A 19,411-nucleotide genomic window follows, 5' to 3' on the forward strand; every position below is an offset into this window, starting at 1 on the left:
AGAAGCTCAGTTTTAGTAAGTTTTCCAACTTTTGCCAAGAGGGAACTTTAGATATTGGTCCCTAGATTATGTTCACCGAGTTTCATGCAGATCGGTCAAACTTCCTCAGAAGAGATCGATTTTAAGTGTTTTTCAAAAAATTCAAAATGGCGGAAAATCTGTAAAACCGGAAGTTATGGGTTCTTGAGGCAAATGTGTTCCTCATGAGGAGAGGCATCTCTGTGCAAAGTTTCATGTCTCTATGACATACAGGGCATGAGATATGCCCATTCAAAGTTTGCAATTTCAATCAGTTGCTATAGCGCCCTCCTTTGGCCAATTGATGTAATATAGCTGCTAATATTGCTGCTAATATTGACTTCTGTATCTGTGTATCTGTAGTGTATGTTTGTTATGTAATGCAGTTTTGTTTGTGTTTTTGTTCTGTATTTGTGTTTGAGGACCCCCTTGAAAATGAGATGCTACATCTAAAGGGGCTATCCTTTCACTAAATTCAAATTCAAATCTACTGGTGCTTACCGTGGTGTTGCCCTCCGAAGTGCAGAGAATTTTGTTACTTTCAAAGAAACATAAACGGCCTTTCCAGAAAAAGTAAAATGGCCTTCTTTCCTAGAACTTCCTGCCTTTGACACCCATAACGAAAAAAGGAAATACCATCTGGCTATTCCTGTGGATGCGTGCATCCATTTATAATCAGGATTATTTTCAGACACGGCCATTTCAGACTACGTTTTCTCTGTTATAAATTAAGTTGTACTTTTTCTTAGTTGTGTTTCTACAGAAATATCTGGGGTTGTCCTGTTTACCAACTGGATAAAAGAATGAATGTTGAGGTGACAAATGACAAATATGCATATCCAATTCGTCATACAGAATTATAAATGTGACATGTGACAAAATGAGAAAGACCAGAGGGATAATCTGCTAGTTATTATCTCAATCATGTGGTCTATAAAATGTCAGAAATTAGTTCAGAATATCCTGCACAAGCTACAAGAGCCCACGATAACAATACCCTGGATTTGTCAGATCAACAGTTCACAAAAGATATTTAGTGTACTTTCATATTTAACAAATAAAAGCAGTCTGGTTCATATTTGAGGGACTGACAAATGTTTGCTTAAGAAACAGTGTAAACAAAAACATATTGCTCATTAACTTCATGTAGATATACTAATTCATCATTTCAGCTCTACAACAAAGAAATTATTACAAAAAAAATCACACTTCTTTTCCAAAATATCAGCAAGTATTCACACATTTACATCCCTCCGAGCAATAATTGTCTCTAAAGTTCAGTTGCATCAAAACTTTGTGAAAAGTTCAATGGTCTTTAAGGAGTGGCAATACCAATATCAGATTTCTCTCTGATTTTATCTAAATCCTGTTCTTCTGTGGTGTTTCCCACATTCAGAGCCAAAACATATTTGCAGTGAAAATTTCCACTATCGCTGTGGAAACAACGGCAAGTCTGCATGCTGTACACCACACCCCTGTCCAGTCCCAGGGGATGTGTATTCAAGTTATATTAGGCTTAAATATAACTAAATTATTGCTCTCTGTGGCTGTAAATCAGAACGAGATAACGTGTTCTAGAGTTGATTAAACCAGTTTATCAACATGAGCATTAACAGTCAGCAACAGAGCTCCCAAACGATTCTCCACCCCAAAAAAGGAATATTTGGTCAGTTATGATAAATGTCAAATGGGAAAAGCTAAAAAACATTTTGATTCTGTTTAAGGATTAATTTCCTCTTTTGTTAGATTACAATAAAACTAAGTAACACAAGTGAACTCGATGTGACAAACACTGCCACTCACCTTTGACCCTGAGGTGGCATCCACTGCTGCTGGGGTCACAGTCTTAGAGGAATCTGTGACCATGCTCGGGGATCTCTGATTGGCCGCTGACTTGGACATACGGGCTTCTAACCTACAATTAAAAAAGGCAGCGCAGAGGAAGATCAGTAACACAGACGGGATGAGAAGCACTGGATGATCATATTCCCTCTTAAATTCCTCTGACAAACTACAGACGCGCAGGAAAACTGAGCGCAGCCCCGTGCTGATCTTTCACATATAAAGGATATGACTATTTCCTGACACCGCCACGCGACCTGTCGCAGCCAATGGCTTTGCGGTGGATGTGTTAACAGTGGAAGCTGTGTGTGCCAAACACTCCAGTGACACTTGGTCTGACACATACCCTGGGGCACAGAGCGTACACACGCCCAGATAACAAAACAAAACAAACACTTAAAAGAACAGCACACATGGCACACACACACACACTATCCTTGAGCAGCTCTATCCACATCCCACCTCGCATTTCTTCATGACATCATTATATTACTATTGTTGCAGAAAAATCAACACTGAAGAAACGGCACTGACAGGTCAGTATCAGATAACACAGTTTTGTATTGCAGATCATATTATTAGGAACATTTAAACAGGGTCTTTTCAGCCTCAACCAACCGTAGTACATACAGTACATTTCTTTTCCTGTGCAACAACACAAAGTCTTTCACTGCAACAGCAAATCCATTCACTCCCACATTTTTCGAGGACTTTTTTTTTTCCCAGGCTGCGGCAGCCTCTGCTTCATCCCGTATGCTCAAAATGAAATTCATCACAGATAATGGAAACACCAGAGACAGCAAGGATCAATTTGATTTAACAAGGTCCCAGAAATGTTTCTTAGGAATTTTGGTCCGTGCTGATTAAGTAAGAACATGCAGCTCCAGCAGATTTTTTCATCCATAAATCCTGCACACCTCCTGTTACACTGCATTTTAAAGGTGCTCTGTTGGGTTTACACTGGTCGACTGTGCAGACCACTGGATTTAAATGATGTCACTGTCGTGCCCCTGGAATAATCCTGATATCTTAACTGTTCAAGTGCATCATTCTTAGTGAAAATACAATGAGGGAGGCTATTTCTGTGATGCTGGAACCACCAGGCTAGGCACCAACAGTTCATATTCCCTCTCACAGGCCTAGAAAGTAATACAAATCACTTCATGAGATGGTGTATGTAAACTTAAGCGAAGTTTTAAACTCATCTGCAGCCACCACACCAGTATAACTGACACGCAGCTGTCCAGAACTTGGCAGAGCCTCTCCCTGACTGCAGGAGTGAACTGAAAGAGAAATAATGTCTGACCTGTCTCTGCCACGAGCCCTCTGCATTGTTCCGCAAAGCTGTTAAAAGCAGCACCGACCCTTTTGTTTTTTCCTGCTTTGTGTTGCTCACTACACCGTAGCTAAAGAAAACAAGATAAGCTCGAGATGTGTCGGCAACTAAAGCAGAAAAAAAAACTCTGGGAGAACAAGTGGAAAAAGAGACACAGCACAGCAGAACAAAACTTACAGTATCTGCACTCACAGGCTGGACAGCAGCCAGTATTTTTACAGGATGTTTCTGTCCTATCAAGAGGACTCTGCTGTTTTATGTGAAGCTTTCATTCTGTTTACCACCACTGTCATTGGAATAGTTCCCCGGGAGATTTGTTGTGGCATGTGTTGGAGAGGAGCGATATTTCACATCATGTAGTGGAGAAGGGGGGGAAAGACAGTAAGCTCCGTCTCTCCCTGCTGCTCTTGCTACTGTATGATGGAAATGAGGGCATATTTGACGTTTTTTTCTTGATCCTTTAAGGCAGTGGGTGCACATGGGGAGAGCTGACGAATTGATCATAGTGTGATAATCTATAACAAAGTCAAAGCCTCCAGGCCGGCGAAGCATAGGATGATCGACCCCTCCACGGGGAAGGGCCTCCTGAAGCTCTTTTTCCTGCTCTGTCCTCGATCCGATACGGGTCTCACTGAGGTTCTCCGTACTTGGACGGGAGTCAATGATTCATGGAAGAAACCAACTTCCTTTTCAGATATCATTATACGCGGAGTGAAGCCTATAACATCACCGTGACAGTGAACAGAAGCAACAATTTGAAGCCACAGTGAGGTCACGCCCGTGTCGCACACATTCGATACCGCGACTGCTCCCCTGCTGTCACGCTCTCCACTAAACTCTAACAGCATTATGAAAAGAAGGGTGCAAGGGAGAGGCACAAAAATACGGCAATAAAGTTAATAGAAGTTGGTTTAGTGGGAAAAGTATCACACAGCAGTAAGTAGTGTGTGTGTACTGAGTAGATGCTGGAATTAAAATTCAAAGTCACATTTGGTGTAACTTACAGTGATACTGAACTGACCTACATTTGCACTAAAGCTGCCTTTTCACATCTCTGCTCTTCTAGGTAACTTAACATAGTCTTAGTTTAAGACTGAGCTAAAACTAGAACAATAATACTATTACTTAAAGCTGCTTGAAGTTGCATGGTAAAATGCTTACTGTAACTATACAGTGTTTAAAGCTGGAGTGTGACAGACTGCTTCAAATTTTCATAAGCATTGAAGTTAAACTTTCTCTGTCATTGCTATGATAGCTTTATTGGCAGTGTAATGAATGTCTTGTGGGTGTGGTTTAGGCAGGTGGTAGGAGGCAGGGTCAGCACTGACGTAGAACTTGAGGGTTGGTGGTAATCACTCATTAGCCGCTATACATGTAAGCCCCACCTGGAGGGAGAGCTGGGAAGACCTTTGAGCTGATTGGGCACGCCACGAGGGAGACGCCGGAGGCAAGACATTCTGAAGACAAAGGAGAACGACCACGAAGAAGAGTGAGCTGCACGACTGGTCTGACGGAACGGCACCCAGCGGAGTTGTCCAGTCCGAGCGAGCTGATCGTGTTTTTCACGTCTAATGCAACATGTAGGGAGAGGCACTAAGTCACGAGCTTGCTAGCCTTAGTTGATGAGGTTTCACGAGTACAGTCGTCAATTTTGTTATGGTTCACATGTCACACCTTAATTATTTTATATTTACGGGATGTGTTTACTGTGGCCTATCTTAGCACACAGACTGGAATGAAGAGTAAACGAGTAAGGTAGACGTAAACACAGCCCAAAACTTAACGCTGTCTCATCCACCACATCAAATAACCACACATAGTTTTTTACAGTGATAAACAGCAGGAATACTCAAACATATTTCATATCTAACCTACTGCCTGTACAAACTGTTGAAACCACATCAATCACCTCTGTGTTGGCAACTTTGATAAGAAAATATTTGTGCTTTCAGAGAACAGACTGAAGGAGTTTAACAGCCAGGACAGACAGCATGTAAGAAATATGCTGGAGTGCTTCTTTAATAATACATTTTTTTTTATATCATTTTCATAGCTGGCACCCACATTGTGTATGTAGCAAATGTATTTGCGCCCATCTGTGCGCCCATGGGTGTGTATAGGTCTTGAAATGAGGTCTGATCAGGCCCATTGTTGGCGCTTTGCCATCCTGAGGCAGCAAAGATCGATTGTGCCATTGAATGGCAGAGTATTTTCCTGCTATTTAAAGGGCACATTATTCAGATGGTAACATGTGCCTGTATAGGCAGGTTCACAACATCCTTACACTCTGCTTGTCACACACACAGGGACATGCGGATGGGCTGGAGGTGGGTGAAATATTACATCAATAATGCAGAAAATAATACATTCTCTAGAATGCGAACATGGCAGAGAGCAGAGCAGAGCTGCCTGCAAAGCTGCTGTCCGCCTCCTTATCAAAAGAGACGCTGTGCGCATTCAAGCATAAGGAGGAGCAGGGTAACTTCATTGATTATTTCAAAAGCTAAAAGTTTAGTTCTATTTCCCCTGTCAAGTTTTTAGTTTCGCTGCTTTAATAATAATAATAATAATACATTTTATTTATAAGCCCTTTCAGAACACTCAAGGACACTGTACAGCAATAAAACAAAACAATAAAAAACACAGATAAATGTCCAACAATATTTGCTGCAATGGCATGACTGCTCTTACTGCATTACTCTCATTAGAAAACTGCTCACTTCTCCCTTTGCCGAATCCGCCATGTAAATAGCAATAGCAATAGCAATAACAATAGCAATAGGGGCAAACATGGCTTTTAAAGGGATTAAGAGATGATGCTCTGAATGGTTGAACTCATGTTATGCCCAAAACACACCTATGATTAGTTAGGGGCTAAATACCATGTGCTATAGATCATTTAAACAGGACCCTAGGTTTCTTAAAGTTGTCCTGCCTGCTTCTTGACATGCTTGTCATGTTGTTGTGAGAGGGGCATAAACATGATGCTATTCTTACCACATCTTAAAGAGATTATGACTTGCATTTCAAAGTAAAAGAATCGTTCTATCTCTGTTGGAGCAACTAAGACAGTAACTTTAAAGCCCCCTGATGGTATACAAATCCATGGCTTAACAGAACTGAACTGGGGATATTGGAGATTTTCAGGAAATTAACAGCGGAGGATGCAGATGACTCATAATTAAATTTGCATTACTTCAACAGATCGTCTTTTTATCAGCGGGAATGTGGAGGTCACACGCTTGTCTCTCAACCTGCTTTTGTGTGAAGTGGAATCTGCACCATGCGTGATCATCTTACAGCGGCCAGCTTAAATACGATCCGACACCTGCTGCCTTATATTGTGCTCTAAACCTGCCGTGCCCTTTAATGGCTTTGCAGGGCACAAAGACATTAAATAACAACAATAAATCCACCTGCCATGGCGATATATACTGCTGTGGATGAAAACAATATACAATTCAGACTCTCAAAATTTCAGTAACATGTAAACCTACTTGGCACAGTAAAATCTTAGTGAGATTCTGTCAATGCCAGTGTAACAGTCAGAAGAAGACAGTCAGGTTTCCATTTTTATGACTCCAACTACACTGAGTAAAACGCCCTGAACGGACCAGAAAAAATAAATAACTAACCTGGCTGATGGATGAGACAGATTCATGACACCAGATGTGATTTTAACACAAAAGCATATGTGAGTGTCAGCCATGCCATTACCATAAATCCTATTAAGGTAATCATGTGAAGAATCATACTTAAGAGTCTCTGGGATCCAAAGCCACTGACAAGCGACTGCAGTCAGTTACGAATGCAATGATACTAATGAATGCATTCAATTTGAGGAAGAAAAAAAAAAGATGCCCATCCTTTAGTGTTCTGACATCTCATTTTCCCGATTAACTGAAACAGTTCTTGCTTTGCTTGTTACTGCAGAATAGACAGCTTTCCCCCCTCTCATGACATGCTCCATCAGGGAGGGTGACAGGCTATTTGCCAGGCTATTTCTGGACTCCCACCGTGTGACCTTGAACTAACCTCTCTGTACATTTAAGCATGCAGTATATGCATTTTTCCCAGGAAACAAAAGCGGACTCACCTGTCTTGTAGTGTGTATTCTGTGTTTTCAGGGGATATCTGTCCGGTCACAGGGTGCCGAAAGGATGTGGCCCTCAGGGTGTGGCTGCAGGACAGAGGGAGAATGAAAAGAAGGAGTAAACAAAATTAGTATCAAGTCAGTATTCATACTCCTACCTGCTCCTGTCCCCGCACAGCTATGTTTCTATACTTTAAACAAAACCACATAAAGTCAACCTCAGTCAACTGTAAAAAAAAAAATCTATGGTAGCTGCAGCCGGGTCAGGAACCACATATTCTCTTACATAAAGTGTAGGGCTCAGCACTCTCCCTTTAGCCAGCTCACCAGGCTTTATTGATTTCAGTTAGATGGGGCCATTCATTGCTTTAACTAGAGCATAAACGCATGTTACTGTCACAGGATAGAATAAGAAACGGACAAGAGGGGCTGGTGTTGAGAGGATTGAAATATTACGGCAAGACTCTTTCTATTGTCTATATTGTATATTTGTTCATGACTAGGCAAGGAAATGATTTGGGTTATTTCATTTACAGCAAAATAAAAGAAAATCCCAGAAAATATCTAGTATGCACACACTGTCTCACATACTGAAGCACAGTGAGATTGATCTACTTCTTTTTCATGCTGTACTTGGATGATGTTTCTTCTGCTTTATAAAAACAAGGATTTAATACATGTCTAATCACAGATGCATTTATCCGATGCCCAACTGTATTATTCAACCATCATGGCAGGTTAAGCTTCAATCATTCATTGTGTTTTAGATGTCCGTTTCTCTCAATTACACAAACCCACACTACTGCAGAGAGCCTTTAGGTGTATGGCTCTCCAGGATTAGTTAGCTGCCACTGGTACTTAGCGCTGCCATTATCCCGTCAAATTGTGACACATCGCTTGAAATGCTGCTGGCTTTTTGATCCTTAGTGCGTCTTAGACTTTTTCAGTTTCATTTTGAATGCACATATAAAAATGTGGAGCTTTAGAAACCTGTGTTCGGTGGTGACATTATAAAGAGTAATATTATGGAAGAATTTAGCAGCACTACTAGCGCGGCTGCCTCATTAAAGTTAAATCGAAGACCCCTCAGTTGACTAAGACTTTTTTTTGGTCCCCAGAAGTAAATTCTCTCTTTGCTTTCACGTGGCTCTCCAAGGTAAAATCATTGTACCACATCAAGTCATTCTGTTCCCTCTGTGTCTGCGATGTCTGTGGGTACAGGCAGCTGCAGAAAACAGTCCCAGGATGAGTCTCAGTAAGACAGAGACAGCTGCCCAGAGGAAGAGGGGCTTTACCAGGTTAGGCTTTGAGATAACGTTATCTTTTGCCTTATGCTTAAGTGGTAAATTTCCAACTCACAATACGATACAGTCTCTGGCCAAAACATGTTGTACATCTCCGATCAAGTGTTACAGTGCATTAGCTTGGAAGGCTAACTTGGCTTGTTTGCCGGCACCTTAAACATCCCGCAAAACCCTGTTCAAAAATCTGGCAGTTCAATAAAGTGTTGCTTGATAGGAAAAAACTGACTGATTCAATTCAAATGACAAATTCTGAGTCAAGTACAGCCCTAACTATTACTTATACCTTGCAGCAAAGGCCTGCATGTTCTTTGCTACTCAGGTGTAGCTACTATGGAGACAGCTATTTGTCCTAGTGTGATGACAACAGATAAAAATGTATATAATGCCATCTTTGTTTCGCTCCTCATGGCTGAAAGACTTGGGAGAGCGACCGTGTGTGATAATATACTGAGCTGCAATATTATGCTTTCAAGCCTGGCTCTTTGTTAGTGTTGTATTGTGTGTCCCCTGACCCTTTTTTTTATCTTCCCCCATCACCATCATACACAATCTATTACAGCTGAAATAATCACAACACTATTCTTCAGAAGATGCTGTAAAATACTGTGCGCAAGCGTGCAATAAAACCGTAGAGTAAACACTGCTGCGGTGCAGAGGCTAAATCCATTTGCTGCTTTTTTTTTTTTTTTACACAGTAAACATACACACGGGTCCAGATAAGAAAATAGCTAGGATAAACATGTTTACACTATCCTGATTTAAAGTGTTCCCAGGGTAAATAAATGACTATATATCCAGCAGTAAGTGGTGAATCCTCTGAAGGACGGCTGCAAAAGTTCAGTACTGTAAAGATGCAGAATAATACAGAAAGTAGTGCCTCACTGCATCACCATGCAGCAAAGGGAGGGGAGGCAAACTGAGCAGGGTGGAAAGATTTATGAGTTGACATTTCAGAAAAGTTCAGAGGGTGTATCGAACAGGAATGATGCTGAGTGATACTGCACACATAGACAACAAGACAACACGTTTTAACAACCATACATTCATGTAAAGCACCTCTTGATCACATAAACATGCACAAACACACACACCCACAAACACACACACAGAGGCTTGGCCAAGCTCGTTCCTGGTAACAACTCATAATTTGCTGAGCTGCACTGGGCACATACAGCACTGCACCAGCATCCCCTGTTAATTAGGAATCTGCATTCTTTGAGGCTTTTGTTTTAGCCGCATTACTTCTGAACTATTTGTCACGGAATTTGCAGCATCCCCAGTTCGTGTAGAAACACTGCAGCACAGTGGGTCTATTTGTTTGCAGGAAACCAGCTTCCATCAACGCTTGTGACAATATTGTCCCAAAGGGGGAAATGAACTCCTGCTGCAGAGGAGCTGTAGCACACCGCCTCTTGGATTATGTATTGAAGAAACAGCTCTGTTGTCGGTGCCAGTCACACGTGGTTGCTGGAATCTAATGTCACAAATATGATTCTGTGTAGGGACTCGACATAAATCATGAAATTATTCGAGGTAAGAAACAAAACCACTTTGCAGTCCTCTCTCCATCTAGATATTTATCTTCAGCTTCAGTTTGCACATATATTTGTGTGCAGTCTTCAACTGAATCATTCACAATCACAGCCGTTCTAATCAATAACTTGGGTTTCTTGAGTCAAAAACATCAAAACAAGGATATGGTGTTGACATATACACAGTATACCGAGCTACTACTTACATCTCAACCTGTAAAGCAGATGTTTATGTGTCAATGCATGACAAAAATATAATGAAATCAACATACATGTAGTTTTTTGAGTTATATGAGTGATTTAACTTCAAATTTAAAAGAAGCATGATCATATTGAAGCTAGTCGCCACACAAAAAGCCACATAGTTTATTACTAAAACCTAACTTTGGTCCACTTTTTATTCTACAGCCACACATACTGTAAAATAATATGGCACCTATTAGCCTAATATAGCAACACAGAAGTGAGGCACAAGTGTAATTGTAAATATTTGTTCATTTGTAGTACACTGACAATTAATAATTCAGCAGAACAAAGGAAAAGTCAACAAAATATTATGCGTAACAGTACAGCACTCATCCTGGGAGAGGTCCTGTGTTACAATCAGCTCAAGGTTCAGGAGAATGTTCGTTCCAAAAACAGGTGCTGCCTGACATTACTTGCATGTTCCAGGGCCCCACAACATTCACCATCAGGTCAAGTAGAGTTTGTGTTTCCATCGGGCCAGATAAAGAAGAGAAAGAATGACTGGCATCTCATCTCACGGAGAGCCTCGAGAGGGCTTTTCACAATGTGGCAGTGTTTACATGTACAGTACAAGTGTAACCACAATGTAAACAAGACTGAGCTCAACCCTAGCTGATAAAAGAAAGTGGCTGTCAGGTGAAAAGTGCAATGTTTAAAGTGAAAATACCAGTTTTCTGACCTAACTTTTATCCTCGTGCATGCAGCAAATTAAGGTTTCTCTAGGGTGGAGTTTGATGTAAAGTAGCTGTGAATAGTGAGTAACCTGGGAATACATAGCAGCCTGGTTTTAGCTGAAGCTTCTCCTACTGTAAGAGATGTGTATAAACAGCACTGCAGCTAACATCATAAAAATATGCTCTCTCTCAGTGCTGTAACAAATGGAGTCCACGCTCCAGCGCTGGCATGCCATACCATTTTTTTCTCCAGCAAAACAAAAGGCTCAGAGTAATCCCTGTCCAACACAGGGGCAAAGTCTTGGCAGCGGGGCACCAGGGGCAAGGCTCTGTGGTTTGAGCAGCTCTCTCTCTTTCTCACACCAACAGAAACAAACTAAGGCGCCAAACTGCTCCACAACACACCACCCACTAACAGCCTCAACTCCTGTTTGTGTTCACACCACTTTCCTGTAGGAAAAAATCCCAGCAGGGAAAGGAAAACTCCCCACACTGTACCCACTAGCACAGATCACCCTGCTTCTGCTTGCTACTTCCTGTTCCCTGCTGTATCATGCACACAGTGAAGACAGTCTCACCTGCTGTGACTGTGAATCAGCGCAAATCAGCTGCTAGACCCGCTGGGCAGGAGGAAGACGCGGAGATGGTCTCTTGTAGCAGGCTGGCATCCGCAAAGAGAGTAAGAGTAAAGTGGAGCCGGCGGGATGGGAGCAGGAGGGGGAGCACTTTATCTCCGCTTCCTCCTGTTCAAGCGTGCTGTCTGAGAGTTTCACCCCACGCTTGCTGGGTGGATGGTAGCGATCTAACTCCCTCCCATCAGGGGAATACCTCAGTTGCTTATCAGATCTGCCACCCTTTCCATTTTCTGCTTCCCTCTCTCCACCTGTCACTCCCTCTTTCCTGGAACTGGATGTGCAAAACATCTTCTCTTTCAAGGAATCAGTAAGTTATGTAGCTGCTGCTGTAGAGAACATACTGTACCTTGGTCAATAATGTAGTCTTGAGCTAATTTTTCTTTTACTCGGTTCAAGTCAAGGCTTGCTACTACTGTCAAACTTCCTTGACTAATGAAGGTGTCATATGTTTGGATATATTTTGGTTATTCCTGGTCACACAAGAGTACCTCTGGTATCCTCTGAGGGGCAGCATTGCAACTAAAGTAATGAAGACAAGCAGGCAGTTGGTATTTTAGATTTGTCTCAATCAGTATGATAACCTCCTTTGGTTGGCCAAGTCATCTACACACTAATGAGTTGCTCCATGTCCACTTTTAACATTCACAGTAAAAACAGTGAGCCTTAAAAACACAGCTGCAGCATTTACAGCAGCTCTTGGTAATTAATTCTGCTGGAACTATTCATATAAAGACCAGAACATTCACATCAAACACAAGACAGTGTACTCAAGTGTTGAGTATTTAAACCAGGATCCAGAAATACATGGCAACTTGTTTAACTTGTTAGGCTCCTTCAAGGGCACCTCAAGGTCATTGGTGTCTACTTTTTGAAGCACTAGTTGCACAGTGACATTGACCTGTGAACTCTGCTTAGAGGGAATTGAAACTAATCCTGAGGAATGCGGCCCACAGGAGCAGGTGGTACCAACATACTATGAGCTTGCGGTAAATATTGAATCTTGATAGACAACCAGGGCTCAGGGACCTAAAAAAGCAGCAGTTTGCAGTTTTGCCTGCAGCTCATGAGTCATTTCTTTCCCACACATTTTTAATTTAGGAGCAGTTTAATTCAATGACACCTCTCTAACTACATTCAGACAATGTGATACACTCAAAGTGCTTTGAACGTGGGCAAGAGGAGCCTCTTGTCTCCCTCCGTGAAGCCTTCGTAATAAGCCTCACTGCATCAATGTGGTGTCTGAACACTCGAGCTGCAGGAGAATTAATGCAGGGCCAAGAACCAGCCAGTGAGAGCACCTGTTCCTCTTCTGTGGGCACAACATGAAATTAATATTCCATTCACAAGAGTGATGGAATAAAAAGTGGCAAATTAGCTAATTAATTAGTGAAGATTTTTTTTAAAGTAGAAATTGAGAAATTGATTTTAATGAACCACTGAAAACTTCTCCACACTCAAAGATACACACATACAACAAACTTAGGTGGAAAAATAGATATTAGGAAAAGCAGAACATTTCATACCTCCACATGGAGAACATTTAATATGTCAGATTTTTTATGTACAAGTTAATGTGACATCAAGACAACTCTTATCCTACAAAACCTCATTTAAAACACAGGTAGATGGTTTTATTTTAGCATCACTGGGCAAAACTCCCATAATACACTTGAAATGCATGAAAGCATATTGTTATTCAAGTGGTCTGAGTGAAAACTAGACCTCTGCACCTTTGCTTGGCTCTGTTTTCAGGCTTTCCAGCCTGTGACAGGAGACTTTAGACAATCATAAGCAGTGTTGGGCTCATTACTCTAAAAGTGCAATATATTACTGATTACTCGTTACTCTTTTCAAAAGTAATTACATTACTTTACTTATTACTCCCTTCTTTCTTTTCTTAACACTACTCGGTATATTACTTTTCCATTTGATTATTGCGTATCTCCCAAAATTCAGATGTGTGCCTCTGTGTGAATGTCTGGGTAATTGCTGGTAAGTGTAGCTAAGGCTGGACAGCTCTTTTTTACCTGGGAATTTTCTTTTGCCTGTTACCAGTATTTTCCTGAGGATACCTGAGAGTCACTCATGGAGCAACATTTCATCCACCGATTCATTACTTCTTTGTAGCTGCAGCTGTCCACATTTCAAATCCAGAAGTGGTTGTTTAGCCACAGCCGACCTTTGCGGCCAAGAGTGGCTCAGCTTTGGTGGGATGTATTTCCTGGAGTTGTGTTGTCGGTCGTAGTAGCCGAGGTGTTTCAGGCCGGAAGTTTGAGAACGTGTTTTTTGCAGTGGAAAGAGTTTTAGTTCAACTATCTGCAGCAACAGTGTTCATGTCATCTTTCCTCCCGACAAAATCAAAGTAATGGGGATATTTCCAGTTGCTAAGGTAAGCGTTTCTCTCTTCTAGCTTGACACTTTGTGATGTGATGCAGCGTAACGATTAGGAAAATGAGTCAGCTGATGTGATTGTCATATTTCAAGTCAGTAGTGAGGTGATAACAAAAGTAACATTGTAATGAGTTGTTTGGTTTTGTGGTAACTACAATATTATTACTGAAATTTTATGACTAATTAGTTACACTACCCCTTACTGGAAAAAGTAATATTATTACCGTGATGCATTACTGCCCAACACTGCTCCTGGGCCGTTTTAAGAGAGAGCAGCTCCCAATCATGTCAGTCACTGCTTGTCAGCTGCGGTCAAACTATCAAAATAGACAGCGTTGATCAAATATGACTCAAGGTTCTGTTACTGCATTGCCTATTCCTCACCTCAAATGTTTTAATAAATATTTTCAGTGTACTGTTTAGCTGTAAAATGAGAAAGGTCGTGACCCGGCTGCCATGTTGGAAATAGTCAAGCTAGCACGGCAAGCAAGCACCACCCACTGGCTGGAGCAAACTTTTTCATTTTACAGCTAAGCAGTGCACTAAAATATGTTTATGAAAACATTTGAGGTGAGGAATAGGCAATGCAGCAATCTTGATTCATATCTAATCGGTGCTGCCTAGTTTGACAGTTTGACCATAGTTCACAAGCAGTGATTGACAGCTGATTGATTGATGGTTGTTTTCGTGATTCTTGAAAATGCCATTAGAAGCACTGTGAGGATGCAAAGGAGCGTGACTTCTTCACAGATTATCTGCTTCGTGTACTACTGTCAAGATATAGACATTTATTTGGAAAAAAAACAAAACTTTGTCCTATTTGCTAAAAGGTTACCTACTGTAGCTTTAAGAGAAACACTAAGGTCCATGTTGAGCTGATAATTCCAGTGTAAACTGACTGATTAAGATGAGCCTGTGCAGCTGAACACAAACTCATCTCCTGAATCAGTGTGGTGTAATAAATATCATATAGAAGCCCGCATTTGGCCTTCCATTGTATTCATGAGTGAAGTAAAACACAAATCAATGAGGTGCAATTCTTCTAATCTAATCTAAACACACAACGGAAATCATTTACTTTAGTTGGGCTGCTGCATTCATTTCCAGACCAATTCAATTAGCTGTAACAAATGTTTCATTAATATCAGCATGCTCTTTATACTCCGATGATATGTTTCTGCAGAATCCAGAGAATAAGACAAAAGCAAGTCAAAAGAGGTCTGCAACACATGAGAGGTTAAATGAGATGCCTTGATCCAGTTCTGAAGTCTGTAATGACAGTCATTTCTGTGTGTACGACACCCCACCCAGGCAGCATGAATGTGCGACAGGACATTACATCGTGAAAGAGAGCGATATCATGGACCTCCAGAAACACCCTGTAGCAAACCAGGCTTGGCAGGCAAAATTAATTAAGCCTTAATAACAGTGGTTTGCGCTCAGTATCCAGACGCAGGGAGCCATTAAGGAGATAAGCATTCTGCAGCAGGATTCGCACATGTTGACTGACCTTTATCAGTTTCATAGCAGAGCACTGCAGCAGCCTCGCTCAGCTTCATTTCCCTCAGATTTGTGGAGGAATTACCTATGCAGTCTCTCAACAAAGACTTATTGGGAGATTCCGCTGTCACTCAGAGTGGAACCGACTGAGAGAAACCGACCAAACACATTTCACAATGACTGGCTTTTCCCTGTCATTGCACTCATTGACTACTATCATCATCACATCACATCATCACATGACAGCACAACACAGTGATCACAGTCCTACTGGAGAACAGTTCCATGCACAGTATTTTAAAAATAGCATCAATGAAATAGGAGAACCATGGCAAAAGCTGTGCTTTTATCGAGTATGTGGCCATCCAGCAAACCACTCAAGCAGCGCTGGGCACACAGTGGCAAAGTCAGGTTCAAACAGGCCCAAATGGAGAGCAGAGACAGGTGCGAGGACTTGCCAGTGTCTGTACCCTGTCAGACAGAGGGTTTGGCAGAAATTGAAAGAGCTGTCACCCTATTAACATTCAACACACACACACTTCTGACACAGCACATTTCATTGCAGTCACAATGGTCCTTTAGGCCATGCCGGTCCAAAACATAAGCAAGGCAACAGCTAATTGCATTGCAGTGAATCCAAAACAGGCCCTGTGTTGGGCCAATAATACAAAATTAGGATGCAAGGAAACACTAGTCTCCATGCACAGAGACTATCTCTGAAAAGAACCACTGCTCTAAGTGAAAATGTTGTTATCCACGATCCTGGTCCAGGAACTAATATGTTTTGCCAAAAATAGGTGTTGCTCATCAGTTACAACTCATTTCACGCCTGCTCAATTGGAAATTCTATTTTTCAAACTCTAAGTGGACAGTAACAAGGACCATTGGAGGCTTAGCTCCACTATACAGAGAGTCTAAAACCCATATTAATAACTTCCTCACAGGAAGTGTTTGCTCTTTCTTGCACTGTTATAAACTTGTTACAACCTGATATTGTTCCAGCAACTGCCTGCAGCAGTAGAGAAAATGCCCTGAGCGAGGGATGGATCCCAACAGGACTGTGGGCGCATCAGCACTTCTTTTGCTCCATTGGCACAAGTTTAGCTGACTGATAAATATTTATAAAGGCTGATTTGAAGTAATTCATCAAAGAAATTGTGGTTTTATAATGCCTCCAACCATGACAATAAAATTACTTTCAAAAGCACTTATCTTAGGGATCAATAGCGACAGGGATATGCTGCGACAAAGGAAAAAAAAAGTTGGGAAGTTTTCTGGGGCGAGCATTACTCTGGGGAATGAATCAATGAAGGGCCCCTGCAGCTTCGGGTCAATATTTAATACCACAGATTTATCCTGCACCTTACTGAATAATGATGACCCAGAGCAACCAGGAGTCATCTTTATTTCATCTCTTCATTTGTGCTAACAAGAATTGTCATAATCTGAAGTGCATGAATGTGTGTGTGTGTGTGTGTGTGTGTGTGTGTGTGTGTGTGTGTGTGTGTGTGTGTGTGTGTGTGTGTGTGTGTTTGTTATGGGGATTGCAAGGGGGAAAAAAGATGTTACAGTTGCACACTTAATCGAAATTGAAATGATGTATTCCTCAATGATAGCTTCACTGGCTTTTCCCACAGGCATTACTGAATTTCCCCTTTATTTATAAGTTTACATACCCAACCTATCAATAGGTTTGATTCTAAGAAACCGACCATCTGCAGCAGCTTCTCACTGGGCTTAAACACAGTCAATTGTGGCAGTCAATAATGCCTTTAAACATTGTGATAAATCGAAATTTAGAAAACAGGAAGCTCATGTTAAAGCTAGAGAGCAAAGAGAAGAGAAGAGGCCAAGAGAAATAAAAATCATAAAACAGAAAACATTGATTGTGACTCTGTTTTAATCCATAGTGGATCTCTGAACACCTGACACATTAAGTAAAGCGACAAATCTAAAAGTTCTGAGTAAGCAGGAGTGAGGTACCCTAATCTATTGCACTGCTGCATCTGAGTTAAGTCTGATAAAACTTTATGTATAAAAATCCTGCCGTGTGTAATTCTAAACATTGCGGCAGCATAGTTAGTTTGAAAGGTCTGACATCCAGCTTTGCAAATCTGTTCTCGGGGCACCGAAAAGCCACGGGAGAGAAGGTTTTGCGCAGCAAATTATCTCTTACCAAGACAAAACCCCACAATCAGCATAAGCATCACATACCTGACAGTGCAAAAGAGACGAGAGACTGTCTGCAAAGCACATCAGGGGATGCTGTTAATCTCAAATGTAGCCCTTTCTTGCACATGGATGTTATCAGTGGAGCTCATCAACTAGTAGCAATAATTTTCTAATACACAGATCTTTAAATGTCTAATGAATCAGACAAGATGACCGAAAACTATTCAGATCTTTCTCTAGCCAACTCTGAAACAAATGAAATCAGAATAGTCTTTTCTCTCACGCCACAGTTTCCCCCCACTGTGATCAGCACATCAATAGCGGAGGCTCAAAGGCACTTTGCTTCCTTTCACTGACACACACACACACTTCTGACACACATACACAATCATACAGACACACCTCCACGGCACTGACTCGATCTTTATCATCAAAGGTCTGAGCCAATCTCAGATGACATGACAACATGAGCCACTTGCTTTGGGAAATCACAGGTTAATGAGAAGTAACATGATGACCTTTGTTCACATTCTCCAGAGGCTCTATGGGTGCTAGGCGTAGCTTTCAACTCTTGTAGTTCAGAAGGCGGTGTACTTCAGTGACTGACACTAAGGAATCTGACCATGAAAGATCAAGTATAGGCGGGTCATCACAGCATACACGGGTGCAAAGTGAAAACAACACGTCAGCACTCAGCAGGACAACAGCAACAGCTGCCTGTCCTCTGTTATTGTCCACACTGGATCTGTTAGACTGCAGTGCTGCTTTGACAAAGAGGTTTTTTTTAGTTTGAAATCCTCTTTTTCTTCTGCAGTTGTTACAATGTTGCCATGCAGCCATAAAATAAAATGGTAACATTTTATTCTGCAATCCAAACAAAAATGAAAACACTTGCATAAATGTCTCACCTATTAGGATGTTTCAGGGTTTGTCTTGTTTTCCGACACCTACATGTCAAGTCACACTGAAGGCGAAACCATCAAGTCACCAAAATCCTGCCTAAAGCATGTATTTTTTCATCCGTTTAAAAGCTTATTTACTGTGGTAGCACTTCCCCCAACAAATATGCTCAGCTGAACTAAGCATATTTGTGTTATTAATGTCATTACACCAACTCACTTTCACGAGCAGTGATACCTAACGGGCTCGACTTACTGAAAGTATGAGGTTGCAAATTGGATTTGACAGCTAAGACTATGCTGTGGTAGACAGGAGATGATACAGAAAAATAAGAGAGGAGGAACCAGGATAAGTGGCATATACTACACCTGAGGCATTTATGGCAAAAAAAAATTTATGTTAATCTTCAAATGTTGCCAAGTGGTTAGCAAATCCTGCCAATCTGCATTTAAAGGGGCATTTAAAGAATGAGTTTGTCCCAAATTGCTGAATTCTGCTTGTACCAGTAGGTGACTTGAGGGGGAATGAGGGGTGATTCTAGGGCAGGGTATCACTACCGAATTAACCCAGTACCAAGTAGTATCGAAACTTCTCCTGTCAAATGATACCTGCATTCAGTCCTCTTTGCTTTGGGGGTGTGATCGCAGACCAACTCCCTGCAAGATCAGCAAACTCTCTGTTGCTACTGTCTCCGGAGCTGCTCTACTCAGTTCAATGTCTACCTGGTTAGCATGAGCTCACACAGCAGCAGCTGCTAACATCCAACAA

At 41.4% G+C, this 19,411-nt stretch overlaps 1 protein-coding gene across 10 annotated transcripts in view; it reads right to left on the reverse strand.

The window, feature by feature from the left end:
• Positions 1-19,411, reverse strand: part of plekha7b (pleckstrin homology domain containing, family A member 7b) — a 93,689-nt gene that overhangs the window by 43,736 nt on the left and 30,542 nt on the right. For 9 of the 10 annotated variants that reach the window (XM_050043011.1, XM_050043003.1, XM_050043009.1 and 6 more), the window contains 2 exons: positions 7,293-7,376; positions 1,822-1,933 (listed from right to left, as the gene is read on the reverse strand). In XM_050043011.1, coding sequence (XP_049898968.1) covers positions 1,822-1,933; positions 7,293-7,376 — 196 coding nt within the window. Of the gene's footprint in view, positions 1-1,821; positions 1,934-7,292; positions 7,377-11,623; positions 11,725-19,411 lie in introns of those variants that run through there. The other variant, XM_050043028.1, reaches the window with a different exon arrangement.

Source organism: Epinephelus moara, chromosome 1 (assembly GCF_006386435.1).
Source record: "Epinephelus moara isolate mb chromosome 1, YSFRI_EMoa_1.0, whole genome shotgun sequence".
NCBI classification, from domain to species: Eukaryota; Metazoa; Chordata; class Actinopteri; order Perciformes; family Serranidae; genus Epinephelus; species Epinephelus moara.